Source organism: Odontesthes bonariensis, chromosome 18 (genome assembly GCF_027942865.1).
Source record: "Odontesthes bonariensis isolate fOdoBon6 chromosome 18, fOdoBon6.hap1, whole genome shotgun sequence".
Taxonomy (NCBI): Eukaryota; Metazoa; Chordata; class Actinopteri; order Atheriniformes; family Atherinopsidae; genus Odontesthes; species Odontesthes bonariensis.
In genome coordinates this window covers 6559746-6584249 of record NC_134523.1, presented here as the reverse complement: position 1 = coordinate 6584249, position 24504 = coordinate 6559746, and the positions used below count along the sequence as shown (strand labels likewise).

At 42.4% G+C, this 24504-nt stretch overlaps 3 protein-coding genes across 3 annotated transcripts; 2 read left to right on the top strand and 1 right to left on the bottom strand.

The window, feature by feature from the left end:
- Positions 1 to 3632: 3632 nt before the first annotated feature.
- slc6a18 (solute carrier family 6 member 18) lies at positions 3633 to 8872 on the top strand. The gene is made up of 12 exons (XM_075449207.1): positions 3633 to 3774; positions 4507 to 4647; positions 4994 to 5131; positions 5651 to 5832; positions 5926 to 6036; positions 6127 to 6239; positions 6318 to 6446; positions 6538 to 6694; positions 6803 to 7007; positions 7094 to 7253; positions 7352 to 7514; positions 8654 to 8872. The coding sequence occupies exons 1-12, from the start codon at positions 3633 to 3635 to the stop codon at positions 8870 to 8872; spliced, it is 1860 nt and encodes a 619-aa protein (XP_075305322.1).
- Positions 8873 to 9350: 478 nt separating this feature from the next.
- On the bottom strand, positions 9351 to 17556 carry tert (telomerase reverse transcriptase). Its single transcript, XM_075450065.1, has 16 exons — positions 17277 to 17556; positions 15729 to 17016; positions 15440 to 15629; positions 15181 to 15334; positions 14915 to 15082; positions 14653 to 14814; positions 14376 to 14477; positions 14179 to 14264; positions 13963 to 14079; positions 13750 to 13821; positions 13463 to 13651; positions 13047 to 13173; positions 11827 to 11888; positions 11398 to 11522; positions 11174 to 11311; positions 9351 to 10025 (listed from the first exon to the last, which is right to left on the bottom strand). The coding sequence occupies exons 1-16, from the start codon at positions 17490 to 17492 to the stop codon at positions 9922 to 9924; spliced, it is 3300 nt and encodes a 1099-aa protein (XP_075306180.1). The 5' UTR covers positions 17493 to 17556; the 3' UTR covers positions 9351 to 9921.
- A 767-nt stretch (positions 17557 to 18323) lies between these two features.
- Positions 18324 to 24361, top strand: rbbp4 (retinoblastoma binding protein 4). Its single transcript, XM_075449796.1, has 12 exons — positions 18324 to 18523; positions 18924 to 19074; positions 19198 to 19343; positions 20706 to 20879; positions 20989 to 21104; positions 22238 to 22398; positions 22493 to 22619; positions 22729 to 22806; positions 22897 to 22973; positions 23128 to 23185; positions 23273 to 23383; positions 23974 to 24361. The coding sequence occupies exons 1-12, from the start codon at positions 18508 to 18510 to the stop codon at positions 24034 to 24036; spliced, it is 1278 nt and encodes a 425-aa protein (XP_075305911.1). The 5' UTR covers positions 18324 to 18507; the 3' UTR covers positions 24037 to 24361.
- Positions 24362 to 24504: the final 143 nt, after the last annotated feature.

Genomic DNA, 24504 nt, shown 5'->3' with positions numbered 1-24504 from the left:
TTATTATTAAATTAGATAGAAGTGTTCTCTGAGTTTTCGTTAGAACTTGTGAAATGTGGATTTATGTGAGAATTTAAGTACTTTTTCAGTGGTTAAGAAAAAACACTATAATCAAGGAGAGCATTGCTTATTCTATAACTAAAAGACTGAAAGGCCACCAATATCAATGTCCCCTCTTGAAAGATGGCTCGCAAAACTGTACCTCCTCTCTGTGACCTGTTTTGGCAATTTTCTTTTCTCTTCTTTGAGTTTTTTTTTCCAGATCTCCCTCCGGCCTAGGATTGAGCATGAAGACAGAATCAGAGACATCAAATACAGGACATGGTTCATATACCACGATTACCAGCACGGTAGACAAAGGAAATTAAAAATTGTTGCCAATATAGATAATACTGACATACATTATGTTGTTGTGAATGAACCTTGACACAGAAAGGCCCCAGCAGGCTGATGAGGTTTGCAGTGTTTTATCAACCAGACAAGTATCACTGTTTGTTATGACCATAATAAAGATAATTGCAACATAAATGGTTGAATGCATGCCAACAGTGACTGAGTCATTGTGGCAGGTACAAACAACAGAAATACAGACAGCGTGTTTATATTTGGCAGCTGGAACTATTAACATAAATCAACAACTCAAGCATCAATACAATTTTTTTTATGTCTAACTTATTACTTACTCACTCATTTATTCATTCCATTGACCCACCCATCCAGCAATTGATTTTTTTTTTCAACGAAGAAGGCACTGCTGAGATAAAACATCTTCTCTTCCTGGTCACGATGGTGTCATAAAACAACAAACAAAAAAAGAAATAGTTTCAGTTCTAAGTACAACATAAAACACAGCAATATTAAGGGAGACATTGATATACAAGTCATACCAACTATTCAGTTTTTGAAATACCCTTAAAGGTGTGTAAAGAGAGGGTTGTTTGTGGGCTGATGGTATTTTGAAGCTCATTCCATGCACAGGGAATAAAAACGAGGAAAGCCATTTTACCAGCTCCGTTTGGATCCAAATGCACTGGAGTAGTATACTACTACCAGTAATTACTGGTGTGATGTGACAGAAGGCTACAAAGGAACATAATGTAGGCAAAAATTGTCTTTGCAACAAACAGCAACATGGGCATTTTTCTTCTCGGGTTTAGAGAGGACCATCCAATGGATTAGATTAAATTCTTGGACACGGATACAGCCGAAAATCAATATCAGATGCCCATGAAATTCAGGCTCTCAGATGGCACTGCACAAAAAACAAAGACAAATGAATCTGCCATGGAAACCACTGCATGCACTGGAATATTTTCAAAAATCTTTGTCTGTGAACATTGTTCATCGTGCCCTAAATAAATGCAGGTTAAAGCTCTATCGTGCAAAGATGAGGTCATATGCGAACATGATCCAGAAACCAGCGCTCATTTAAAAAAAAGCTGTATCTCTGATGGTATGGGTGTTCATTAGCACCTATGGAACTGGCGGCTTGCACATTTTGAAAGGCATCATCAATTCAGAAAGGTATAAAAAGGTTTTAGAACGACATATGCTCTTAGATCCAAGGACTCAGGTCAGCTGGTCCAGTCCAGAGTCCAGACTAAACATGGAGAAGCAGCATTTAGCTGTTATGCTGCCAACAAGTGGAACAAACTGCCAGTGGAGATTAAACTTTCACCAAATGTAGACATTTTTAAATCCAGGTTAAAGACATTTCTCTTCTCATGTGTCTATGCATGAAATATCTTTTAACTTATCTAGACTGTTGCCTGTTTTTAAATTAATTTAAATGATTTTATTTGTTTCTCTTTATATTCTTTTATGTATTTTTAATGCTTCTTGCACTCCCTGCTGCAATGCTTTTATTTTATGTAAAGCTCTTTGAATTGTTTGTACATGAAATGTGCTATATAAATAAATTTGATTTGATTTGATTTGATATCTGGACTGTGTCTTTTTCAAGGAAGGCCTTGCATATTTCAGCAAGACAGCTCTAATCAACATACTGCATTGATTACAACATCATGGCTTTGTTGTAGAAGAGTCCAGGACTGATCTTCTACAGTCCAGACATTTCACCAACTCAAAACATTTGGAGCACCATGAAACTTAGGAGTCTTGAATGCTTGAATGCTGCCTTCTCATGCCTGCTCGCCCTGCCTGTGACTCAGAACAGCTTCACAGCCATCTGCAACTCCTGGTAACCCTCCTGTGCCAAACCCCTCCTGGATATCGATCTGTTTCACATCACGGATTCTCCTTGGACTCAACTAACTAACACTCTCGTTTCAGTGAACCACTGGACTAGAATCTCCCGGAACCTTCTTACCATCTATCACTGTCAATAAACTCATACTCCGTCTTACTCTGCCTCAGTCTGCTCTTGGGTTCTACTCTTTTTGTGGCCACCAGCAGCCATGACAACAATAGAAAAGAATGGGACAACATTCCTCTCCCAAAGGTCCAGCAGCTGGTCTTCTCGCTTCCGAAATGTTTGCAGACTGTCACTAAAAGAGGAGGGGATACCACGCATTGGTAAACATGGCCCTGTACAAATTTCTTGAGATGGGTTACTGCCATCAAACTCAAGATGAGCTAATGTTCTTGAAATGTTGGAAAGAAATCACATCAATAATTTATGTTTTCCGTGTTCATTTTATCTATGATATTTTATTATGTTCTCTTTTTATTTAGATTTTACACAGCATCCCATCTATTTTGGAACTGGTGTTGTATTTGCCAAGTATGACAGGCTAAATAAATTAGTTCCAACAAGAAATGCAAACGTGTAGCTATTATGGACTCTGATCTAATCTCTTATTTCTAATTCTACAACAAACAAAAAACCCCACCACAAGCACACACAAAGAAAACCACTATTTGTTTCCCTCTGCAAACCGTAGGCTCAACTACTGGTACATAAAGATCTCGGGTCTGCTCTGGTTATCAAGAACATCTGAAAGAATGACAACTTGTCCTGAACAAAAGCTTCCAGAGATTCAAGGGAAACAAAAAAAAAAGGAGGGGGGGAATGCTGACAAGTTTTAGCTCCTGCTTTGAAAACTAATTGCTTTGCATTTAATGTGCAAACTCTGCTTGATGTGTATGTTAGAACTCCTGAATAAAGCTTGGTTAAGAACCACCTGTCATGTGGTCTCTTTTACAGACTGTGTGTGATTGCTTTCCTGTAGGTCAGTGTAACATTGAGACAGCATCGTCAGGTTATCCATTAATTCAAGGCTCAGCACACTCCCATTTTAAACAAGGAGGGAGGTTTAACCACTAAATCATTATGCCAGGTGTTCTCACTCCCTTCCTGGTTGCCTGATTTCTTTATAAATACCAATACAATCTGTGCTCCTGGCTCAAAAGTTCCAACTGACAGGGAATGAGAAGACATCCTACTGAGAAGAGTCTGGACAAGAGCGGAGTGCTGGACATCACTTTGACCAAACAACTGGAGACAGATTTTACTCTGATACACATTGCAAAGAGACACCAAAGGTGGAGAATTCTGGACAACATTAAATATATATATATACACTACCTGACTGGCGTGAAAGCTAGGATTAAGAGTCCGAAATCCTTGTAAGAGAACTGGGATTGTGCTGAGCCTTTTCTCCCGCTGAAGAATGGACAAATCAAAAGACTCTGGGGTGGAGGAGAGACCTAAATGGGACAACAAGGTTCAGTACCTGCTAACATGCATTGGCTTTGCAGTGGGAGTTGGAAACGTGTGGCGGTTTCCCTACCTATGCCAGATCTATGGAGGGGGTGAGATGCTACCTTTGAGACACATTTTCTTCAGCTCCCTTTAGTTCAGTCAAGTTTGCTGTAGCACATTTAAATATTCTATTACTCTTGCAAATTTTGCAGTCATGAGATGCTTCGGTCCATTAAGATTTTTTCAGTTCTCAAGATCAGTAACAAATTAACTGGTGCAATTGTTGCACCTGTGACTGGAAACTGCCAAGTCCATTTAATATTTGAAAGATTATGGGGTAAAAAAAAAAAAAAAAAAAATCAGGGAGTGTATTGACTTCCTCAGTTTCCAGTGAGATATGTGGAGCCACAAACTCCAAAAAAGCCACGATCGGGGTTAAGTTACGCAAACAGGTCCTCCTGAAAGGCGCTCGGAGCCTCGTATATTGACTCTGAGATTCAGATTCTCACAGTAAGTGTTTGAGACACTGCTGAGCCTCTATATGACCCCTCTGAGAGAACAGTGGGTCTACATTAACTCATTCTAGCTTTAAAATTGTGGTTTTTTTCATACACATGCAAGGAAAATTGGTGGAAGATTTTTGCAACTTTCAAAAAAGATCTTGGATGGATGAATCAATGGATCTTCTTTATCTCAATGCATCTCTTTTGCTGAAGGTCTTTATATATTGTAGGCCAGGCCTATTTAATATATCACTTATTTTTGTTTAATGAAGATAATAAGAATCCAGTTGACTCTTGCTGCTGTCTAACTGTGAGGTAAATGTTTTGTTGTGTTATCAGGAGCATTCCTCATCCCCTACTTAATAGCACTGGTGTTTCAAGGCCTCCCCCTGCTTTACCTGGAGCTGGCGATCGGGCAAAGGCTCCGCATGGGCAGCATCGGGGTGTGGAACTCCATCTCTCCGCTGCTCGGTGGAGTTGGTGGGTAACCTTTAATTATTAGCAAAATCTTATTTAAAAAAAAAAAAAAAAAAAATCCAGTGATATATCCATTTATTATTTACGCTCACCAGATTTAAAAAAAAAACAAAAAAAAACACCTTAAATAGCACACAGGTGCAGTAACTATGTACTTGATCAAGTTTAATTTGCAATCAGAATCAGAGAGGCAGATTTTTGGAGTGCAGCGTGGAGAGCATAGTGTTTTCAAAACAATAACTACTCCACTTAGAAAAATCCAATTGAGGTAACATTTCTGTGAAAGTATGTAGGTCAAAGAGCAATCCTTCTGTCTTCAGCTGAATTTCATTCTATTTCCTGGGTACAGGCATCGCTTCCTCGATTGTATCTTTCTTGGTGTCCATTTTCTACAACACCATCCTGGCCTGGGTGCTCTGGTACTTCTTTCACTCCTTTCAAAACCCGCTGCCTTGGAGCTATTGTCCCCTCAATGACAACCTGACAGGTGAGAAGAAGACCCTCCTCCTGGACAATCTCGCTACTTTTGATAAATGCACGATATAATACGATGTGATGCTAAACCATATCAGCAACAACTGAAGTGATGCCTAAGAAGTGACCGGTGTTTGTTACCAGCCAAAAATGTAGTCAATTTTGGTGTGTGGGTTTTTCATAATATCAAGACTAAAGTTAAAAATTATCACTTGGAAGACTGGCTATCATGCTCCAAGTGGAATTTCAGGTAAGATTTATCATGTACACAACAAGATTGCTTTATGACACAAAGGTATATTGCAGTTCCACATAAATGGAACTGCAATATAATGATGTCATGTTCCAGTAATGATGTCGTGTGTGACAGGCAAAGAGCACAAGTTGTTTCAATTATTTGTTTTCATGTGATAGGGGCCCTTTGCATATTGTATGACTGTGCCGGGCTGAATGTTGGAAATCTTGATGAAAAACTGATCTCATTCAGATGTTACCAGTCCCTTATGGTCAATTTTTTTTTCTTAACTTTTAGGCTATAATTTGGAGTGTGAGAAGAGCACGCCGGTGAATTATTTCTGGTACCGTGAGACCCTGAACATTACACCTAACATTGAGACCAGCGGCTCCCTGCAGTGGTGGTTGGTGGTTTGTCTGGCCACCGCCTGGTGCGTGGTCTACGTCTGCTTCATCAAAGGCATTGACTCCATGGGAAAGGTCAGTGTGCAGTAAAGGTGAAGAATGTTTAAACCACTTTTCCAGAGCTAACCACGTTGTCTTTGTTTTTTCTTTTTCTTTCAATCTTTTCAGGCTGTTTATGTGACAGCCACGTTCCCTTATCTGGTGCTGACCATTTTCCTGATCCGTGCCCTCACGCTGCCTGGAGCTACTGATGGTTTGCTGTACCTCTTCACTCCTGATGTGAGTCTGGGTGATTGCTGCTTCTGCGTGTGATGCAAGATTGCTTCCCGTGTATCAGACACAAATGTGTTGTTCTCCTTCTTGCTTCAGTGGGAGATCTTGAAGAGCCCACAGGTGTGGCTGGATGCTGCCACGCAAATCTTCTTCTCCCTTTCTTTGGCGTTCGGAGGTCTCATAGCGTTCTCCAGCTATAACGATGAAAGGTAAAGACTCAAACTCGTCCTGCTGGAATCGAGTGATTACAAAACCCTGCCCTTTTTTCTTCTCTCTTTGTCTCTCAGGAATGACTGCGAGAGGGATGCTGTAATTGTAGGAGTGATAAACAGTGCCACATCTCTCTATGCATCCATCTCCATATTTTCCATATTGGGATTTAAAGCCAACAGCGCCTTGAACTCCTGTCTGACAGAGTACGCTTATCTTTTCCTGATTTTAAGGCTTCAGTTGGTGACATACAATTATGCACGTTTTGAGAAGCTATTCCTCCAATCTCATCTGCAGAAACATCCTGACTCTGACCAACCACTTTGAGATAGCAGACCAGAACATCACTGTAGACAACTATGGTCAGTGGTTTGATCATTTAAATAAGACATTTCCACATGACGTCTCCGGCTTGTCCCTGAGGGTTTGTGATCTGCAAACATTCCTTGATCAGGTACTTTTAATTTCATAAACACAAATTATATCCAGGCTGCACGCTTTTGTTCTCGGACCATTGCGTTGATCATTACTGTTTCGCGTCTCTTTAATCGTTTTCCCCCAGAGTGCTTCGGGCACTGGCTTGGCTTTTATTGTGTTCACTGAAGCAGTGATTGAGATGCCAGGCTCCCAGGTATGGGCCATATTGTTCTTCATCATGCTCTTCAGCTTGGGTCTTTCCTCCATGTTTGGCAACATAGAGGGGGTTCTCACGCCCCTCAACGACCTCAAACTGTTGCCCAAGTGGATTCCCAGTCAGGTTGTGACAGGTACCTACAAATCGGCTTAACTTGTTCTAAACTAAGGGGAAATTTGAATTCTCTCTCTGAATTTGTTTTTTCTCTCCCTTTCTTAGGAATCATCTGCTTGATATCCTTCTTGGTGGCCCTCATCTTTGCCCTGGGTTCAGGCAACTACTGGGTGGAGGTCTTTAACAGCTATGTGGGCTCTGTGCCGCTGCTCATCATTGCATTCTTTGAGATCATTTCAGTCGTTTATATCTACGGAATGAAAAAGTAACTTTTTCTCCCCTTCCTCCCCATCTTCTCGACTCATTTGGAAATCGCATACAATTTGTATGAAATTTTCTCTGGTTCTCCGTTTTCTCTGACAGTTTCAGTGAAGACCTCTACTTCATGACGGGGAGGAGGCCCAACTTCTTTTGGAAGATGTGCTGGATGGTGATCAGTCCAGTAATGCTTCTGGTGGTGTTGGTGGCTTACGTGATCATCCAGGCACAGAAACGCCCAACCTATCCAACGTGGAACCCAGATTATGTAAGCAGGCCAAGTGAAAGAAATCCAAACCACGTAGATGCAGGCTACAAAATTAAGCTATAAATCTTTTAAATTGTAATATATATATATATATATATATATATATATATATATATATATATATATATATATATATATATGAAGTACATATTATGCTTTCAAAAGTTATTCTATGACTAGTTAAATATGACCACGGTGCAGCAAAACTCAAATAAAAAGACGAAAGGGGTTCAAGGAGACCTCCATCAAGGCCAAAAGGCAACTCTCGACATTTCTTGTACTTGTGACAAAGAAGAAACGAAATTCTTCTCATTTCATTCTTTTTATCATTATTATTATTAATATACTTATTAACACCCAATATGACACAATATCCATTCTGGGGGGACAAAAAGAATCTACTCGTTGAGGTGCTTTAAACTCGTCTAAGGTGCTTTAATCCCGATCAAACTTCTGTACTTATGGCACAGACACGAACCCCTTTTTAGGGGTTCCTACTTTGATCGGCCCCCATCTCCCTAACAAGTTTCATGAAAACCGGCCCTGTAGTCTTTTGCGTGATCCTGCAATAAATCGAGAAGGTCTTCCAGGTTGAAGCTGTGTGACCATCACTTGCCTTGCAAATAGCCATACATAAAACAATATATACTCTGAATGTGGCACAGTTTGGTAAAAGAAAAACAAAGAAAGAAAACAGTGTCAAACCGTTATACCCAATTTCACGCATGCAACGGACCAAAATGACTATATGAGTAGTTCCCCTACGCTCTACTGGGTGATGAATCTTTTTCAATCCTTCTCTGAACTGTTTGCACAGTATCTGTTCAACAGAAAGCAGAAGACAAAATATCAGACAGTTGGAGCATTTTGATATTAAAAGGTTTTCCCTCGAGAGCGACAGACGATGAAGCAACAAGTGTGTGAATATTTGGCTCTTTCACCAGCTGGTGATTCGCACCATCCCAAACAGATGCTAATGTTGCTCGGTGTTTGCAGGGTGTATATGTTTACATGTCCTTAAGTTTTGAAGAATAGTTTTATCCTTTCATAAATAATTAGACTTAAGTGTGAACACCTTCTTAAACGTCATCTAAAAATGAGTCTTTTTCTTACATTTTACATTTCTGTCTTTCCTCTAGGAATTATTCCCTCAAACGGAAGTGAAGGAATACCCAGACTGGGCATTCGGTATAATAATCCTCCTCAGTGTGCTACCCGTGATCTCCATCCCTCTCGTGTGTCTCTACAAACTGATTTGCCCTCCAATCAAAAAGTCTTCAACTAGCGTGGACCTAAATCCCTACAGCAATGGCGGCTTCGAGGTTGAAACCGAGGAAGACAGGGTTCAAAGGGCTTAAAGAATGTGGAAAGCTACAACGCTGCTGCTTTCCGAAGAAGACAAAAGACTTTCTGATGGATATCACCACTTTTCATCCCAGATTCACCTGACAGCTGACATGAAAAAAAAAAAAAGAAGAGAAAAAGAAATCACTTTTTTAATTCCAATATATACTTTTCTGTTGTTGTTGATGTTTACATAATAATGATCTAACAGAATCTGACTCGAAAGGGGACAACCTTAAAAACAAAGCCATCTGATTTAACTGGGAAATTTTGTTGCGGCGTTTGCAAACTGTGTGTAAAAGACATTTCAATATCATTAGGAAACACGCCGGTTCCACATTTACAAAATCCTTCATTTCAACGTTGTTGTCGTTTTAACACTTATTCCGAGGCCAGAAAACATCACAAAACGAGATGCAATGCTTACTCCAGGAAATTAGCAGGGTAACGAACCATGCATTTGTACAGCAAAAAAAGAAAAGAAAAAAAAAACCTTTGACCTACGGAGATTTCCATGTAAATTATTTTCAAAGTGTCTTTGTGGAAAAGTACCACGAAGTGCAAGTCAAAGTCCAGGGAGACAAAGAGCTGTGTGATGAGACAGCCTCCACCACAGTAGCCGGATAATCTTCAAATATTCCTCTTTACCGAACTAGTTGTTGTTTCACAGGGCGTGTTTACGACTGGGGTTTATCACTTAAGTGTTTTATAACAGACGATTGTGGACTGTTCCTCTCATTTTCTACCGTGAGTCAGATACATCACCAATTCTTCTGGCACACTGACAGAGCACATAAATCCAAGTTGCTGATTTAAACGTACAGTTCGTCCCCCTGAGAATTAGACCAGCCAGATTAAAAGAGAAAGAAGAAAAAAAAAAAAAAAAAAAAAAAAAAAGAATCGCTTTTATACATCTTAAATTGGACAGAAAATGTGCAAAATTCTCCAGGAAAAACTGACACAAACATTTCAGGGAGGCTGAATAAAACCAATGCCGTGCCGTTCAGCTCCTGATACTTTTCTTTGGCTGTGCTGGGAACTGTGAGTGGATGCAGCTGCTGGTCTACGTCTGGATGGCCAAGAAGTCAAATGGAGTCCTGGGGTTAGAGGCTTGTCGGACCCTGGCCAGCCTCAGGTCCCCCAGACGTCGCTCCAGGCTGCGCTTCCCTGTCAAGAGGATGAGAGCAGAAGATGAGATGCCCTTTTCCTGCTGTGTGGTTGAACTGTGACGTACATTCCTCACAGCTATGAGATGAGATAAAAAAAAAAAAAAAAGTGGCAAACAAAGAGTTGTAGATAAGTAAAAGCATGTATTTCTGCTTGCTGGCTTGGGTGCACCTATCACAAAGTCCACACATGGAAATTGGCCTCCCTGACAAGTCATTGCGTCTTTCAAGAAAGGCCAAAGGTTTTTTTCCTATTTGTCATTTATGGAGTCTTTTCTTCTCCACAAGCAGCTGGCGCACAGTTCAAAACACCACGAGGAAATACGGCGTTAACAGGAATCATGATTCCCTCTTCATGCGAGACAATAAAAACATTACTGTGCAAAAAACACACACATTCTGTTCATCAAATTTGAAAATGATCTGTAACACTTGCTGTTTAATAATAAAATATCTTGCCTTGTTTTTCCTTTTGCACTTCAGCTCATCAGGACTGACATGCTCTGAAAAAACGTGGCTATTTGACGTATGCATGAGTTATGCACAAGCTCGCCCCACATTCTCCCGTTACACCAGTACCAGTCTGTATGTGGCATAAGCCATGCGCCGGGTCTTTGTGTAAATACTATGTGTACGCAGCACAAGTGTGAAAATAAAAAATGAAAAAAACTCAGCAGCGAGTTTGCTTTTCTACGAATAGAGCGCTCAAACTTCTGCGGAGATTCAGTGGCGAGCCAGTCTGCCATTCCTGCTAGGAGGCAAAAAAAACAAAAAAAAACAAACTAAAAACAAATTTATTAACCGAGACAGGATTCAGCAGCTCAAAGCACAAGCATCTCTGAGAATCTTGCAGAACGTGAAATCGTCTATCCCCGATAATTCATTCTTGTTGAGGTCACCCTTTGAGCCAGAAACTGTTCTTTTCACTCTGATGCTGCAGCGTGCTTCGTGTCCATTTTGACGTTCACATTAAACATTAAAATCTCTAAAGGAATTGAGAATTTTTGGAAGTTCAAATCTAAGGATGGCCAACTAAATATTTTCAGGACATAATTTAGCAAGTAACAAAAATTGCAGTCCACTACACACGCGATTACCCGATTTACGGCCCAATTTGTGAATATTTGAGTATTTCCCGTGGGTACAAACGTTTGTGGAGGTGCGTCAGCAGGTCTTTATAAAGCGGACGGTGTTGGGACAGCACCAGCAAGAAGGACAGACAGAAAAGCAGCTCCACTGCCTCGTACTGCATTACACCAGTCTGGGCTTTCCCGCCTAAGATCAGTCCTGGAGGAAGGAGAAGAGATGAAATGATGAAATCCCCTTTTTCAGTTCAGCTTGTATTCAGCTGTGTAGTGAAGCGTAAGTGTTACCTTTGTTGCTACGTCTGATTAGCTTACTGGCATACTGTGCCATGTCCCATATCATCTGCAGGAAGTACATCGGGTTCTTAGCAACCGTCTGACCAAAGGGCAGACTCTGGGCACACACATGGAACCTGAAAACAAGGAGAAACGTGTTTCAGTCCAAAGCAGATATTGATTAACAGCATTTTGTTTATCTTAATGGCAATATCATTTCAACAGGACTATTTATCAAGTCCAGGCCAGAGAGTTCACATGATAATGGATGCGAGGGACCATGTGTGACGTTTATGACGTCTGTTCATCACCAAAGTGTCTCAGCGGCAGGTGCGGGGGATGGCAGCATATGATTTACAATGTTCCTCGAACACATGAAACAGAAAAGATGAGTTTTGCTGATAAAAAAAAGAAGTCCCATCTAAGCTTTCTGCCATTTACCTGCACGCATGCAACAGCACCAGCTTGTAGATGTTACTGTAGACGGCCTCGAGAGAATTGGTCTGAAAGAGAAGTTCATCCCTTGCTTTTATACATTTCTATTTAAAAAAAATACATAAATAAAATAAAGTTACGCTAATATTTTGTCTATTTCTCTTCTTTGAAGTAATTTCAGGGAATTTGAGTGATCTTCAAACATTTAAGATCTTTCTGAAACACATTTCTTGCTCTAAGAAGATGGTGAACCACCGTCCTCCCAGCTTTTAATAACGCGCTGGACAGTTTTTTGTTTTTTAAGCAATCTCCCCAGTTGCTTTGTTTGCTCGAAGCCCACCAATAATTAGACCCTTTTGAAACAGCATTCGTTCTTCGACGACATCAGTTACGGTTGAATAACTTGTTGCCAAGTGAAACCCACTAATCACTGCAGTTCTTCTCCAGTGGGAGGTTCTTACTTATAAGCTTAGTACAAGAAAAGGGGGGAGTTTACATTTATACCACAGATACTACAAACACATTTCTAATACACAATATTTTCTGGTTCCTTTTCACATTTGTAATGCAAATATTTGTTGATGCAATCAGTCCGTTACAGTATTTCTCAGTTGTGTCCCAGGGGGCTGGGGTCCTATCCCAGCTGCTATCGGGCGAGAGGCAGGGTGCACCCCGAAGAGACTGCCAGTCTATCACAGGGCTCACAGAGACGAGCGAGACAAACAACCAAGCGTGCCCTCCCTCTCTCCTAAGGTCAATTCAGAATCACCAGTTAAGCCAACATGCTTGTTTTTGGACTGTGTGAGGAAGCCGGAGCCCCCCGGAGAGAACCCATGCCTGCACGGGGTAGAACGTGCCTGTCAATTATGTGAAGAGGTCAAAGTTTACATTTCAGAAAGACAGTTATTGTGAAACTGTGGGGCAATTCTAACCACCATTTACCACGTTGTAGCTATCTGAGGGAGTCTCAGAAAACTGTCGCAGAATACTGTTAAAGCGGGAAAACTGCATGACTCCTTTCATGAAATGCAGTTTCAGTTCCTTGAGGGGTTCCTTGGGGCACCCGAGAGCCATAAAGGATCACAAACCTTTTTAAATGTAAACGGGCCTTCTGTCTATAAATGAGTCTGAGTCTGAGAGCAAACTGTCAATCATTAAAGCTAAAAATGAAGGGAATGTCAAATAGTTGCATGATTTAAAAAACATTTCTTTTTTTTCTCTTTAACCTTCAGGTCCAAGAAGAGGGCATGGCATTTGAGCCTGAGGATGCCCATCAGCTTCCTCTTCATCTGTTGTCCAGCTGAGTGGAACGAACCCAAAGTGAGGCTGTAGCGTAGGGAGAGGCCCGCATAGCTGTGAGAGATGGAAAGTCTAACGTAAGAGAAGCAGAGGGGAAAAGTACAGAGGACTATAAACTGGATTTAGCATGGGGTGGGGGGGGGGGGCGCATTGGACATGCAGCTATAATGTTTATTGAGTTTTATACAATAATTTCTATCAAACTGGGAGTTTATGAGAAGGTGCAAAGTCCAGGGTGGCCCACGTTTTACAAGAAATCGTAAAGACAGAGAAAAAGCCCAATAACTTCTGATGCTGGAATCACCCTTAATGGTGTTTAATTACAGCTGACAAGAGGCTTTACCTGGAATAGTCTTTATAGACGTCCAGTGAGTGGGTGTCAAGGTGCAGTCCACACCAGGGGAAGAGGCAGTGAGGAGGCAGGACGCGAATGCTGGGACAAGAGCCCACTCCTCCTGGCACTTGGAAGTTGATTACCACTTTTTGCGGGTTGACCGCCAGACCGTACTCTGGTACTCCAGCCAGCAAGATCCTACACAGGATGAAGAAATGTTTACCGTACTTCTTCGCCTTAAAACCCGACTGAAAATGTAGTTTCGGGAAATGAAAGAAAGGAGAAGTGCGTCATACTCGAGGAAGGTTTGCGCCTCATGTTGGTCTGGGGTGATGAGAAGGAAGTCGTCCACAAGTCTCATCAAACGCCTGCAGAGACAAGAAAATAGTACACACAGCTTAAAAAAAAAACAAAAAAAGAAGAAAGCCAACAAGCAATACAGAGAGACTGCCCTCTTGTGCTGCTGATGCGTTATGACGATCTTTACAGACAGACGAGGTGTAGGCTACCCTTTGTTTTCAGTGACGCCTTTGAACAGGACGTTCTCCATGTGGCCGTAGCACAGGCAGCAGAGCAGGCTAGACACGACTGATCCCTGAGGAATTCCTCTGCACTGATGGTACGTCCTGCAACAGAGAGGGCTGCCGTTAAAATCCTAGAGTTGAAAGAAACAAACAAAACAATGCCATCACATTTACAAATGAAGCAATAAATGCAGAATTTACTTCTTCCCAAACTGAACAACGCTGCCGGTCAGCATCTGGGTGAAGAACTGCAACGCCTCTCTGCCATGAAGATCTGAGCAGTAATGCTGTAATAAGGAAAAGTAATTAAATGTTTAAATGTGTGTGTGTGTGTGTGTGTAAGAGATACGTTGAAATCAATAAATGTATGAGAAAACATATAAGGATGTCGGTGTCACCTGCTCCACCAAGATGGCATGATGGACTTTGCCGCTCTTCTGAAGTGACATCAAAAATCCCTTCATGTTAGTGGATCCCATGGTGCCCTCCAGGAAATCTGCCTACGTGAACAAAAATGGAAAGTGGCCATTTCAAATAATGCATACAGGGAAACCCACCAACATCCCAGCTGAAGGCGTTTTTTTAAGGAGGAGGGAATATTCCAATTTTACAAAATAGGCGCACAACGTTTTCAGCTGCCTGCTCACACCATCATGTTTGTGGGCATCGTGCTACCTGTCTAACAAAGGTCTTTTTCAGGCCCTCGTGGGAATCCAACCAGATCTTAGCGTAGCGGCGGATGGCAAAGACTTCATCCTGGACAGGTGACAGGACCTGGCTAATCACCTCCATCAGTTTTTCATGTGGCAGGCTCTCATAGGCTCCACTCACATCCACCTCAAAAGACAGGCGAAAGGTAGACTCGTCATTCATATGAAACAGACTTAATAAGTTCAATCGCACGATGGAAAATACACAATCAGGTGTCACAAGTCACCTTAACAAAGTAGAGGGGCTGTGGTTTGTCCTTCTGAGCTGGTGCCAGAGAGCACAGCACCTTGTGGATGTCGGTCATGCCCCACACCGTGGAACCCAGGAGGGATGGGGTGGACTGTACGCAGGCACGCAGCATATCCAGCAAGTCCCGGACCCGCCCCTGGTAGAACTGGAGGAAAAAGTTAAAAAAAAGAAGAAAAAAAAACGTGAACACCCACAGCACCCACAGATATGAAAAGGAGACTTTAGGTGAGCATCATGGTGTACCCTTGTTTTGCCATCTGCTCCCATGACTCGTGTGATGGGCCTCATGCCATCAGTCTTGGGAATGAAGCGAAGGCGAGAAATGGCAGTGCCTTTGGGGAGGGAGGCCACCTGTGCTGGAGTCATCTCCTTCATCTGGCCTTTGGCAAGGTGACCTCTGTTATAAAAGCAGGTTGGTTTTTTAATCTGTGAGATGATGTCTCAGGTCTGTGGGCCTCTGAAAGTGAACGTTGTGTGTGTGATTGTGTGTGTCTGTGTGTACCTGAAAGCCAAGTCTTGAAGTCTGGTCCAGGTTTCCTGTCTATAGAACCTGATGGAGTACTTCTGCCCCACACTCTCTGTGGCGTAGAAAAAAGCTCGGACAAGGCCGACAACATAGCCATCCAGGAGCCAAACCAAGAACTGACCCAGGATCTGTGTCCGATATGCGAGCTCACTGGGTGGGAAGCGGCCTGCTAAGGAGATCATTTATTCAGACCACCAAAAATGCACGCAGCAACCAAAAAGACAAGAAAAAAAAAAAAAAAAAAGACCATTCACGATTAACTCACCAGTCTTACTGATCTTCAACCAATCGCAGTCATTCACCTTCATCTTCCACATCAGTTCAGCCAGCGAAAGCCTCTCAAACTTGCCGCTGCGCAGGAAGACTCTGACTCTGACAAAGAAAAGGAGTCGGTTGTGTTCCGAGCCCCACAGCTCTTGTGGCATCACAGCAGAGAGGCATTCCCTGACAAAAAGGTAGACCCGGTGAGGGGCACAGTGCTTAGGTAAAAGGGAGTTTATCTCTCCGTTTCCTGCACTGCTCTCCTCGACCAGCGGGCACATCCTCTGCAGAATTCTGTCGTAGGGGCACTTCCTGTGTTGCCGCAACAGCTGACTAAACAGGCGAACCATGTGGAAAAACCGCCGGGGGAGTTTCTTTGGCTTCTTCTCAATCCCGTTTAAATACGCCAGGCCCTCAAAGAAGACCAGTCTTACCAAATCTTTCCCGTGCAACCTTCTGGATCCATCGGCACTCTTAATCTTCCTGTTAAGGAGGAACCCATGCATGCCCTTACCACCATACAGCAATCCCAGTGTGCGGATAAAACATTGCGACGGCGGCAAAGGGGGGAAAAGCCCCGACCTCCAGCTGGGACCACCCTCCAAGGGAAGCACTGCTGCTGGCGTTTCAACAGGTTGCCGGAAACCAATCGTTCTACTTTCTACAATTCTCCCAGACACCGTTGATTCAACAGACACAGGCTGTCCTTCCTCCGCTTCCTGTTTGCGTTCTCGGCGTGCTGCCCCTCTCGTCCTTTTTGAACATGGCGTCGTCTCCTCATCCTGCTGATCAGGACCCCTCTTTCTCTTCCGCTTGTTCACTCCGTCATTCCTTCGCTTTCTCTTCAGGTTCACTGCAGGGTTCTCAACAGGATGTTTGCTCTTCAAGCTCCCTGAACTTGGGTTTCTTACAAAACGAGAGCAATTAGGCTTCCTGAATCGAGGATGGAGGTAAAACCCACTTGAGGCAGTGGTCACGGACACCCTGTCATACACTGGAACGCCACACACCTGAAAAACACACGAAGGAGGGACCGCAACGAATACAGAGCAGCTCTCCAGCAGGTACCGTGTGATGTCTGTACCGAGGCGTATTGTGACTTTTTTCCACAGGTCGCTGCCATGAATGTAGGCAGCACTTTGAGTTACATCTCCTTGGAATTTGAAGTGGTCTGCGTCCCGATCCTCCTGTGCCAGGGCCAGAATATTGTAGCCATGTGCCAAGACATTCCTTTTTCTTTTTCTTTTCAGAGTGTTGAGGACAAAGGCCAGCAGTTCCGGGAGAGTGCAAATCTACAAAAAGCAAATAATACATTCTCACGAACACAAGAACAAATCATCTCACTTTGAAATGACTTAATCGTGACACGTGGTTTTGCTTTTGTCATCGTTAATCATTTAGACAAAACTAATAATTACAAAGCTTGTCATCTAAGAGGTTTGCACGTCAATAATAGATCATGGATATATATAGACGTTCATTTGAACTAGAAATTAGCAACAGCTATTATGTCTATGCTACGTCATCTCGTCAAAAGATGTCATGGTGTTACCTGGCTGCAGCTTGGGATTTGCTGCAGCTCCTTATCAGAGCACACAAAAACACTCCTGACGAATGATTTGAAGCGGTTCGTATCTGACTGCTCAACGATAACTGGCCTCTGTTCTTCTCTGAACACGATGCGGTCCGCAAACTCCTCCAGAGTCTGTGTGTGTCGATACAGGGACCGGACGATGTTGAGCACACCGGACATATCAGTCGTCGACATAACGACAGTCTGAAGCCGCTGTAATAACTTTAGAAAAGGAAGTGTACCTACTCGGCTGCTAGCAAGGCTGCTGCATTGGGGCAATATTTTACGTGTTTTAACGGCCCGCGTTGCGCTTATCCTATGAAATACCAGTTTAGTAAAAGTGTCCAATCAGAAAGTCTCACACTGACTTGGAATTCGCAGTTGACCAATAGCCAACTCGAAGAGGCATGTTGTCTAGTTTTGCGACCACAGTCGAAACGAACAGTTCCACGTGCAAAGTAAATAACAAAAAAATAAGATAACTTTTCATACTTAAACGATTGTATCACTGAGCTACATATGAAGTATTTTTTGATGTTGGTAAACAGTGTGATAGATTTATGAAACATGCGCTGCAGCGATGTGTGAACTTAATACAAGGAAACCAACCAGACTAAATAAACATAAATAAACACATTTTAAGGCCTATGATTTGACAAAAAAACAGCACTGATAAAAAGCGACGAGCTTTCTTATATTTTCAACTTTTTTTTAAATTTGTATTATCTGACAGTTACTCAAAAAAAAACTGAGAGTACACATGAAAAAACACATGCTTAAAATGGGAGCAAAGAAAAGAAAGACAAATATTCTGCTTTAGTTTAATGTGGGTGGGATTAGTTCATAGTTGCGTAGCGTGTCCTTTTAATTCGAATATTTTTTTCTTTTAAAATACTACATACATATGCTAATGCACAGAGCTATGCTAATACAAGCCTATTGCTGCCCTCTCGTGGTCACCTCGAGCATAGGAGTTGTGCTGTGATTGGTGGAAAGACGCCCCTCTCGCTTGTACTGAGCCCGCGAATGCGCTCACGTCTCATATTGCCACGGTTAGCTAGCCATTAGCTTAATGTTGTCACACTCCTGATTAAAACAGCTCCTGAACTGCGTTGTTGCAACAGAGGACGACCCGACACGACGCTGTCTTACTCTATATATCGTTTACCCCTAATTCTCTGTTCCCTGTCAACCACTGAAGATACAAGCTATGGCGGACAAGGACGGTAACGTAAAATGTCTTAAATGACACCAACAAAAAGAACAATGTTGTCTGACACTGTGAGCTAGCTACCCAGCTAACTCGGGTAGCGGCTGCATAGACTTTGGCAAGCTGTCGCCGCAGCTCGTTTGTTCTCTGTTTTAGTGTTGTTTCTCAACAGCTTGTGTAATCTTATGGTGGCAGCCGAGGGCATAATAAAAACTAGTTGTGAATATGTTATTTTCTGACTCGCGCAAATACAACTTTAGATGGTTATTGGCAAGGCCTCGAAGCATAAACCCCGTTTAGATAAACGGCAAGGGAGTTTTTGGTAGACCTTAAGGGGAGGGGGGATAAAAAGACTTGACTTATTATAATGTAGCCATCACTCATTGCTGGCTCTGTCGTCGCTGTGTCCAATCTAGCTGGTGCATTTGATGATGCAGTGGAAGAGAGGGTTATCAACGAGGAGTACAAGATCTGGAAGAAAAACACCCCCTTTCTGTATGACCTCGTAATGACACACGCTTTGGAGTGGCCCAGCCTCACTGCTCAGTGGCTTCCCGATGTTTCCAGGTGGGCCTTTAATTTTTTTTTTGCACAGTGGGCTCTTAGTAGTCATTTGTCTTCATGCGAACGTGCAGCCTTTTTGCCCAGAGGTGTTCACATTAGTATCAAACTTTGTGTTCTTTTCACCAGACCAGAGGGCAAGGATTACAGCGTGCACCGACTGGTGTTGGGCACTCACACTTCTGATGAGCAGAATCACTTGATTGTTGCCAGTGTCCAGCTGCCCAATGACGACGCTCAGTTTGACGCCTCCCAGTATGACAGTGAAAAAGGAGGTTAGAGACTTCTACATGTTAAGAAATAACACTATTCAGGGATGTTTTTGTTTTCTTCAAAGGTTCTCTTGATTGATAACGTGCTGGTGTAATCTGTTTTAAAGGAGAATTCCGGCATTTTTACAAACATATCCCATCTGTTGGAGACCCAGGGAAGTTGGCCAAAGGGAAAAACGCGAGAAATTTTCATGCCCGCTGCGCAAAGTTGTCCGATTGCGCTGATTTCCATGAAAGCGGGCTCTATCGGGCAAGCGTTTTACCTTTCCTGAGGCTCTTAACGTGTATCAAAATACTTTTTACCGAATTGGCCGTGGTGTCAGTAGCAATACAATTCAACCCAGGGGCTAACCATACCGTTAGCTAGCACAGACGTGATACATTTTGAGATTTCAAAAACAGCGCACTTACCTTTCTCAGCTTCCGTGTTCCACAGGCGTGCGCACAAATTAATCGATCGCCGAAGTCATACACTATAGTATTCCAAAGTACTCTCTTCCTCTGTGGTCAGTGCAATACAATGTCCACATCTGCACCACTATGTCTCCCCAATGCGTGACCTAGCAGCAGCTCCCGTTTCTGGATCATCGGTTTGAGCCATCCTCGCTGCATCTTGTGCCAACAACTCTACATTAGTGTATTCTGGTTCAAAAAGATAACCCCGACCATCAAACTCTTCCATTCCAACATCAGAATCTGACGAACTATCCATCTCAAAATTGCTTCCAATAAAATCCTGAGGGTTCTCATCTCACGCAGCTGAATAATGGGCGAAGGTGCGCTCTTTCAAGCAGTCATGTGACACGTCATGACATCACGGCGAATATGGGTGTTGAAACGAGTCAGCTGTTCGATAGGAAACAATAACAAACATGGCAATGTGTAGTTCGGTTCCCGAGGGTCGTTTTTGGTGGACAAAAAGACAATTTTGGAATACTATAGTGTATGACTTCGGCGATCGATTAATTTGTGCGCATGCCTGTGGAACACGGAAGCTGAGAAAGGTAAGTGCGCTGTTTTTGAAATCTCAAAATGTATCATGTCTGTGCTAGCTAATGGTATGGTTAGCCCCTGGGTTGAATTGTATTGCTACTGACACCACAGCCAATTACACGTTAAGAGCCTCAGGAAAGGTTAAAAGCTTGCCCGATAGAGCCCACTTTCATGGAAATCAGCGCAATCGGACAACTTTGCGCAGCGGGCATGAAAATTTCTCGCGTTTTTCCCTTTGGCCAACTTCCCTGGGTCTCCAACAGATGGGATATGTTTGTAAAAATGCCGGAATTCTCCTTTAATGCCAAATTGTGAATGATACTGCATCGCCTTTGTGTTGTAACGGTAAAATGTAAACGTATGTCCCTGAAGAATTTGGAGGCTTTGGCTCAGTTAGTGGAAAAATTGAGATAGAAATCAAGATCAGCCACGAAGGGGAGGTGAATCGTGCTCGCTACATGCCGCAGAACCCCTGCATCATCGCCACCAAGACCCCCACCTCAGACGTGCTGGTGTTCGACTACACCAAGCATCCTTCCAAGCCAGGTATGGAACTCGCAGGCGAATGAAAATAAAAGCGGAATAGGTTCTGTTTCTCTGAAATACTGAAAAGAGGCATCAATGGATTTCTTTTTCTGATTCTGATTGTCCATAGATGCTTCAGGAGAATGTCACCCTGATCTGCGTCTCAGAGGCCATCAGAAAGAAGGTTACGGTCTGTCCTGGAATTCAAATCTGTCAGGATACCTCCTTAGTGCATCGGATGACCACGTGAGTCAAAATACTTACATTTTGATGGCAGTTTTTTTTCACATAAAATTGTGTGTGTGGGAAATTTAACCGTTGTTTTTTGTATCAGAACATTTTTTTGAAAGATCACCTGGTCTTTAACAGAACTTACATTTGGATAAATAAAGATGATCGAGTATCGTAAATTCCGGACTAAGCTGCTACTTTTTCCCAGGCTTTGAGCACCGCGGCTTATAATACGGTGCGGCTAATATATGCTTTTTTTCTTTTGTTTTCATGCCGCCAAAAACATTTTGCACCGTAACATTAGACCAATACAATTAAGGAATAGTTCAGTGGTCCAATGAAATTGTACAATAAATCAAACAAACTTGCACTACTAAATTATTGTAAATCGGTCATTTGTACTCACTCTTAAGATGGAAAACAAACAAAGAAATGCGTATGATGCAGCTTTTAAATTGAAGGTGATCAATGACTTTTCCTGGTAGGCTACTGTCTTTTTTTTTTTTTTTTACATTTTTGCATTTACACCACGTATTTGTGCGTTACCGATAGGTATTTAAGTTAAAACCAGCCGTATTACAGGGACTGTTTGGGGAAAAAAAGCATTTGCAGTATGTATTTGTTTCTGTTACCATATGCATTTATTTAAAAGTTTAAAAATCCTCACGTGTAACATCTGTCTGTGTAAATATCTCATATTACTATGTGGCCACCCGCGGCTTATAATCCGGTGCGGCCTAAACAAATACAAAATGGATTTTCTTTTTAAAATGAGAGGGTGCGGCTTATATTCAGTTGCGTTCTATAGTCCGGAATTTATGATATGTCAATTTAAAGCGGGAAAGTTTATTCACAAGTTGAAAAACCAGCAAGTCGTCACAGTGTTGTAGGTCATGTGCAGTTGCTCATCTGAGGTCGTATTCAAATCGTTTTCAGACCTGTTAAGTGCGAGCTAATTTGTATTTTGTTCTATTACGTCCTGATGTATGAAACCTCTTCTTCACATGATTCTGTGTTGGGGATTTTGAGCAATCTGCAGCTCTAGTGTTATCTATTCTGAATATATTTCATGAAATGAAAAAGGTCCTCAAAGATTAGATCTGAAATATTAGCTTGATGTTAATTTCCGGTTGCTCCGCCATACGCAGACAATCTGCCTGTGGGACATCAGTGCCGCGCCAAAAGAAAGCAAGACCGTAGAAGCTAAGACGGTCTTCACCGGTCACACCGCTGTGGTGGAAGATGTCTCGTGGCACCTCATCCATGAGTCGCTCTTTGGATCTGTGGCAGACGACCAAAAGCTTATGATGTGAGAATCTCAAGCACAACTCAAACCTCACAAACAAATAAAGTTCAAGCAACACCATGATTACCACCATCCTGCCTCTTTTTTTTGCTTTTAGTTGGGACACTCGTTCAAACAATACCTCCAAACCCAGCCACGCGGTCGACGCCCACGTCGCTGAGGTCAACTGTTTGTCATTTAACCCTTACAGCGAGTTCATTCTGGCCACTGGCTCAGCAGACAAGGTAATTCAGCTTTCCAGGTGTTACCTCTCATGTCGCATACAGTTTAGAAGTCTGTTTTTCTGTTTTGAAACAAGCCTATCTTTGCATCCCATCTGTCTCCCGCCCACAGACTGTAGCTCTCTGGGACTTGAGAAACCTGAAACTGAAGCTGCACTCTTTTGAGTCACACAAGGATGAGATCTTCCAGGTGAAATATTTACCTTTATGTACTTTTTAAATTATATTTTAACTCTAAACTTGTTGCCTTGTGTGTTCTGACTGGCTTTGTGTTTTGTAGGTTCAGTGGTCACCTCATAATGAAACCATACTTGCATCTAGTGGAACAGACCGTCGCCTCAATGTTTGGGACCTCAGGTATAAAACTTACTGTTTTTGAACCTCCCAACAGGCGTGCACTGAGTTGTGAAAGGATTAGCTTGTTTAAAACTCAAATCCAGCTCAGTGTGATTTTTAAAAATGTCAGGCATGTGGGGTTTGTCATTGTTTCCTGTTATTTATGCATTTGTAGCAAAATTGGAGAGGAGCAGTCACAAGAGGACGCAGAAGATGGCCCCCCTGAGCTGCTGGTAAGTCATTTTTCCTCATGGATCATCGTGGATCATGGATAACTCCGTGTATGGATGCATGACAAAAATTGTTCTTGTTTCTACTAGTTCATCCACGGAGGCCACACGGCCAAGATCTCTGATTTCTCTTGGAACCCCAACGAGCCCTGGGTCATCTGCTCTGTGTCTGAGGACAACATTATGCAAGTTTGGCAAATGGTAAGGTGGCCGGGACCACATTCTGCCAAATAATGTTGTTCTGTACTATGCTCTGCTGCAGAGGGAATACAAATTCCTCCTAAACACTACACGGTATTAAACATTATCCAGCATCGAGTTAAAGTCGCAGACGAAATCGTCTGCCGTCTCACGAAGTGTCAGATCAGGCAACAGTAAATCTACAGGGACAGTGGTGTGATGGGAGATTCCTCGGCATTTCAGCGAGCCGCAGCAAAGAAAATCACAGTCGAGAAACTTTTCTTTATTTAACATTTGGAGTGATTTGATCAGGGCACAGTCAGGACATGGAAGAGACAGAATATTTTTGAAAATGGTAAGTGTAATTTGTGTGTTTGCATCTCCAATTATTTCTCATGTTATTTTATTCTCACTAAAATACGCGTCTGAAGACTGAACTGTAATGAATGTCAGTAAAGCCAGCAGTTAGGCATGTATCTACAGGGTGAAATTAGTCTCTTCGGAAAAACCCAATCGTCTTGATTTTGGAAATATGGAAACTTCTTTTAACCCTCTTTGACAGTTTGTTGCAGGATAATCGATACATTTATTCTTTTTTTTTTTTCTTTTAGGCTGAGAACATCTACAATGATGAAGATCCTGAGGGCACGACAGACCCTGGCGCCACAGCGTAACCTCCTATGTCTGCTGTTTTCCATCCATCTTCACCCTCAACCCAGTCATCCCGCCACTATACCAGCGGGCCACTTTATGCTGCTAACTGTAAATACTTGAAAGACGTAATGTGCGTTGCCCTGGTTCTTTTTCTATAAAAGACCTGTCCTTTCAGTCATTTACCGCCTCTAAAAAAAAAACAAAAACAAAAAAACTCATCTGTTTTGTCGCAGTGCACTTACAGTATTTTGGAAATCAGATTTGCTCTTCTTTGTACATGACTTTAAACAATGCTTTTTCTATCAAACAAAAAAAAAAACAATAAAATGTTTTTCCTGAGCCTAAGATCGTAGTCTTACTCGCATCAGTCTTCCATTTCCACCAATCTGCCTCCAATATGTTGCGCACGCGAGGTGTTTGTACCAAAAAATGTGTCGGTTTAGCCGCTGCAGTCTGGTCACCATCTAAGTGTTTTTCTAACTGCTTTT

Bases quoted from the DNA above. Each gene is read 5' to 3' on its own strand.
- slc6a18 (XM_075449207.1), top strand. From the start codon at position 3,633: ATGGACAAATCAAAAGACTCTGGGGTGGAGGAGAGACCTAAATGGGAC. The intron at 6,240-6,317 runs GTAAAGACTCAA...TTTGTCTCTCAG, and splicing joins TCCAGCTATAACGATGAAAG to GAATGACTGCGAGAGGGATG. The intron at 6,447-6,537 runs GTACGCTTATCT...TCTCATCTGCAG, and splicing joins TTGAACTCCTGTCTGACAGA to AAACATCCTGACTCTGACCA.
- tert (XM_075450065.1), bottom strand. From the start codon at position 17,492: ATGTCGACGACTGATATGTCCGGTGTGCTCAACATCGTCCGGTCCCTG. The intron at 17,017-17,276 runs GTAACACCATGA...TGCTTTTTGTAG, and splicing joins AAATCCCAAGCTGCAGCCAG to ATTTGCACTCTCCCGGAACT. The intron at 15,083-15,180 runs GTACACCATGAT...TTTTTCCTCCAG, and splicing joins GAGCAGATGGCAAAACAAGG to TTCTACCAGGGGCGGGTCCG.
- rbbp4 (XM_075449796.1), top strand. The intron at 19,344-20,705 runs GTTAGAGACTTC...ATGTCCCTGAAG, and splicing joins GTATGACAGTGAAAAAGGAG to AATTTGGAGGCTTTGGCTCA. The intron at 21,105-22,237 runs GTGAGTCAAAAT...CGCCATACGCAG, and splicing joins TTAGTGCATCGGATGACCAC to ACAATCTGCCTGTGGGACAT.